Source organism: Clupea harengus, chromosome 3, assembly GCF_900700415.2.
Source record: "Clupea harengus chromosome 3, Ch_v2.0.2, whole genome shotgun sequence".
Taxonomy (NCBI): domain Eukaryota; kingdom Metazoa; phylum Chordata; class Actinopteri; order Clupeiformes; family Clupeidae; genus Clupea; species Clupea harengus.
Genome location: NC_045154.1, coordinates 1,067,501 through 1,072,500, shown reverse-complemented (window position 1 = coordinate 1,072,500; position 5,000 = coordinate 1,067,501). Strand labels below are relative to the sequence as shown.

The 5,000-nt window shown below is 45.7% G+C and overlaps 1 protein-coding gene across 1 annotated transcript in view; it reads left to right on the top strand.

Moving 5' to 3' along the window:
- kif21a (kinesin family member 21A) overlaps positions 1 to 5,000 on the top strand; it is a 53,879-nt gene that overhangs the window by 18,853 nt on the left and 30,026 nt on the right. Inside the window, 7 exon segments of the mRNA XM_031564008.1 lie at positions 664 to 853; positions 1,738 to 1,801; positions 2,533 to 2,745; positions 3,309 to 3,335; positions 3,337 to 3,371; positions 4,025 to 4,321; positions 4,460 to 4,648. Of these exon segments, the coding sequence (XP_031419868.1) occupies positions 664 to 853; positions 1,738 to 1,801; positions 2,533 to 2,745; positions 3,309 to 3,335; positions 3,337 to 3,371; positions 4,025 to 4,321; positions 4,460 to 4,648 (1,015 nt within the window).

Sequence of the window (5,000 nt, the reverse complement as noted above, 5' to 3'; positions counted from 1 at the left end):
GACTAGAGGTAGACTAGAGGTAGACTAGAGGGAGACTAGAGGGAGACTAGAGGGAGACTAGAGGGAGACTATGAAGAGTAGATTTTTGGTCAGTTTCAGTTGTAGTTTATTTCAGTTTTTGAACCAAAGTGATGTTCGAGGCACTTAAGACCTAGTAGTTAGGAATCAGGCATCTTACAAAAATATAACTGCTGGCATCTCTGAATCCCATGGCTAGCAGTTTTTTTTTATAGTCCAAAGCTAATTACAGTTCTGTCTGAGATGTGCAGGGAGTTTTTGGCACCCGCAGGCAGCGACCTCCTCAGCACAAGTGACAGACAGGACACACTGAATAAGTGACAGCTCCTGAGGCCTCTGTCTTGTCCAGTCGACATCCTGATGGACATGTTCCCCCCAGTGTGAACTAGATTACCAAGAGGGATCAGATCAGCCTAGTCTACTATAGCTTGATGGCTCTTTCAGTCGACTGGATGATGACTTGATCGCTGAGTACCCAAGCTGCTGGTGACAGACTAATATAAATAATATGTCTAGCCAGAGTATCTGGGTCATGCCTATTTTAAAAAAAAGCCTGTACAGTGTGTTTTCCTCTTTGCTTTTTTTTGAGTGGTTGAGCTTCTTGTGAAGATGATTGATTGAGTCATCGGTTGTACCCTGTCACAGGGGAAGCGTCTGGTGGGCGAGGACGGCCTGGAGAGCATCAACGACATGTTCCACGAGAACTCCATGATGCAGACGGAGAACGCAAACCTGCGCGTGCGCGTGAAGGCCATGCAGGAGACCATCGATGTCCAGAGGGCGCGTCTGACCCAACTCCTGAGCGACCAGGCCAAACACACGCTGGCCAACATGGGTACGTACGAGCAGAGTGGGAGCGGAGAGGCCCAGAGCAAAGCCCACAGGATGGATCAGCTGTATACTCTTGCTGTGTCGTGACGGGGTTAGGGCACTAGCCCACAGGATCAGCTGTATACTCTTGCTGTGTCGTGACAGGGTTAGGGCACTAGCCCACAGGATCAGCTGTATACTCTTGCTGTGTCGTGACAGGGTTAGGGCACTAGCCCACAGGATCAGCTGTATACTCTTGCTGTGTCGTGACGGGGTTAGGGCACTAGCCCACAGGATCAGCTGTATACTCTTGCTGTGTCGTGACGGGGTTAGGGCACTAGCCCACAGGATCAGCTGTATACTCTTGCTGTGTCGTGACGGGGTTAGGGCACTAGCCCACAGGATCAGCTGTATACTCTTGCTGTGTCGTGACAGGGTTAGGGCACTAGCCCACAGGATCAGCTGTATACTCTTGCTGTGTCGTGACAGGGTTAGGGCACTAGCCCACAGGATCAGCTGTATACTCTTGCTGTGTCGTGACAGGGTTAGGGCACTAGCCCACAGGATCAGCTGTATACTCTTGCTGTGTCGTGACAGGGTTAGGGCACTAGCCCACAGCAGTGCTATTCCTCCACTATTTTTACACTTTATATTTTTAAAAACCTGAATGTTTCTTGATTCTGGGCCAAGTCTTTTATAAAGCTCTAGAAACTTCCTAAAGCCGTGTGTTTGTGTCTGCATGGCAATCAATGATAATATACGAGGTGATATTTATTTTAATTCCCAAGAGATGTTGTCATATGAAACAAAATGCAATGATTGTTTTATAACCCATGACATTTTGCCATTTACAAAAGCATTCCCACACAAATCTTTTTTTTTCTGCTCTCTCCTACTCGACACCTGCAGGTGAAGGGAGTGAGGAGATTGGTAACATGATTCAGAACTACATTAAAGAGATTGAAGACCTCAGGTACAGTGTGTAGTGCTCCCTGCATGCTGAGCCCCATTTTACTCATGCTGCTGCTGTTCTCAGATCAGTCAGAGTGTGTTTGTAGGGGCAGCTTTTCAGATGCCACTTCCGAGAGCGGAATAATCCAGACAACGCGCGTCTTCGAGTATAGAGTGATTTATTTGTCTATCTGTTAACTCAAACAAAGGCTCCCCATCGCATTAACGCGTCAACGCGGTTGAAAAATTGTTTGCCACTTCCGCTCTACCGGGCACGGCACTGGCACTGGCACGGCCCTATATCACATGTCAATTAGACGTGTGTCAATCATTCAATCAGCCAGACAGTTGAACAGACAGAACATGGCAATCATAGTATTCACCTTCGCATAATTTTAAACCATAATTCGAATGTTTCATTAACTTAAACTTAACTTATCAACATTAATAATTCATATACATTTGGAACCTTAAATTACAAAACGGCTCCAACACTCCGGCCCCTAATTGAGCATCACATGACAATTCATAAACATAAATGTACACAAGGAGCCGAACATTTCAAAGTTTCTTATGACCGCATTCACATTCAAAGGTTTTTTTCTTCTTAGTTCACATAATAGTCCATATAAAGTTCATCAAAAAAGGTTTTTCTTTTCGCACATTACAAAACGGCTCCAACAGTGTTTGTGTGGATATGTACAGTATGATGTACACTATTTATATGCGTGTGTCTCTGAATGTAATTTGTAGGGCGAAGCTGCTGGAGAGTGAAGCAGTGAATGAGAACCTGAGGAAAAGCCTCTCGCGTGCCTCGAACCACTCTGCATTCTATGGAGGACCCGGAAGCTTCTCCTCCTCCGCCCTCCTGGGCCCGGGGCCAGACAAGGAGGCCTCTGACATCATTGAGCTCGCCAAGAAGGATCTGGAGAAGCTCAGAAAGAAGGAGAAGAAGAAGAAGAAGAGGTAATGATGACAGAAGTGGGCACATATGAGTGGGGATCTGAGTGGTCTTCTCTGGGGGGAGCATATGCTGTTATAAGGAGTGTAGAGGTTTTATTTTTATATTCATAATACATATTTATGACAGCAAAAATGATAAGGGTTTGATATCACAAGCTAATGTTTTAGGTTTTTCTTGTATGTTTTGTCTTGTACAGAGATGTAACGTCCATTCGTGGTCCTTTTATTTGTGTAGCGGACGGTAGAAAGTAGTTGTCTATCAGTGACTGCCGGTGGTATCAGACTCATGTTATCAAACAGAGAAAGACTGTGATATGGGCGAACCCACTGCTGCCAGCAAACTTCACATCAGATGACACTTGGTCTTAGTCGTGCTTTCTCCATCATCTCTCATCTCTTTATCTCTCTGTCCCTCTCTCTCCCTCTCTCTCTCTCTCTCTCTCTCTCTCTCTCTCTCTCTCTCCCCCTCCCTCTCTCTCTCTCTCTCTCTCTCTCTCTCTCTCTGGCCCAATCGTATCTCCCCTCCCCCTGCCCCTCCCTGGTTGCCATGACACCTCTGAGTGAAGGCTTCAGCACCTGCTGGAGGAAAGGAGGGAGGAGGAGGAGGAGGAGATGGAGGAGGAGGACAGGTTTGTCGTTTGTCGCGTTGCCCTCTGCTCATCCTTCCACCCAACCCTCTAAACCCCTCTTTTTTTAACAGGTAGTTGCCACACCTGGAGAAGAGCCTACTAACACTCTTCAAGTCCAATAATGCCATTTGACACCGGTTTAGCCATGTAACCATCGCCATCCTCCACCCCGACTGATTTACTGACCGCTCATGTGTCCGTTGGGACAGATCTATAATTTGAGTGTGATACTTACACATAACATTCAAAGTGCTATTTTTGCCGCTATTGTGTTTCTGTGGTCTGGTAACTACCTATTTTCCTCCCCACACTGATTTGTTTACATTTTTAGTTGCTGTAAACAATACTTTTTTTTTTCTTTGTTATTATAATTTTTTCAATTTTCTGATTTATCATTGAAACATTTTGACTTCATGAGTCAGACTCTTTTATTCAGCCTTTGCCAAATTCATGTCTTTTGCAGTGGGACTCAGGCTTGCAAAGTTTTATTTTTGTTTTGCATGTTTTTTTATTTTTTGTTTTCTGTAATTCATTTGGCAATTGTTTTGGCATTTTCACTGTCACCATGAAGTAAAGCTAGTATTTCAGCTACTACTTCAGTCAGTTTATCTAATGATTGTACATGACCTAACACGCCTTCTTGTGTCTCCCAGCAATGTTAAGGAAGAGATGCCAGACAACGACCAAGAAAAAGGATTGGAGAAGGAGCAGTCTGAGCCAGCCAATGAGGATGCTGCTGAAATGGTATGTGTCACCGGCGCCTACCTACATTGTCTTTACTGATTGGCTGTGGAGGAGATGTTTGCTTGATCATCATGTGCTTCATCAGGGGCAACAGGATGGGAGTGACCATGAGGAGGGTGAGGATGAGGAGGAGGACGACGACGAAGAGGAAGATATGGATGGTGAAGAGAGCTCGGATGACTCTGACTCTGAGCTGGATGAGAAAGGTGAGCTTCCTCTGTCAGAAATATAGCCTCTGAAATGCAACTAGCTTTTTTCATACAAAACCGTTATTCACTTTTTTCTTTGCGTAGTAATTAGCTTGGAACGTGTGTATGTTTCTGATTCCTTCCTTTGCGTATCAGATAACTTCCAGGCTGACCTGGCTAATATCACCTGTGAGATCGCCATCAAGCAGAAGCTGATCGATGAGCTGGAGAATAGCCAGCGGCGGCTGTACACCCTCAAACAGCAGTATGAGCAGAAGCTCATGATGCTTCAGAGCAGGATCCGGGACACCGAGCTGGAGAGAGACCGCGTGCTGCACAACATGGGTAAGAGCACAGAACACACAACACACAACACACAACACACAACACACAACACACAACACACAACACACAGAACACAGAACACACTGTCAGCAGTCCCCTCAGCCAATCACACTCCACGTGGGTAAGAACACAGAACACACTGTCAGCAGTCTCCTCGGCCAATCACACTCCACATGGGAAAGAGCACAGAGCACAGAACACTACAACGCACTGTCAGCAGTCCCCTCAGCCAATCACACTCCACATGAGGGAATAGTGACTTAATACTTTGAGTCATATCAGAGAGGAGGAACTAAATTAAGTGTTGCTGTGTGAGTGTGAATGTGAATGTGTGAGTGAGTGTGAGTGTGAG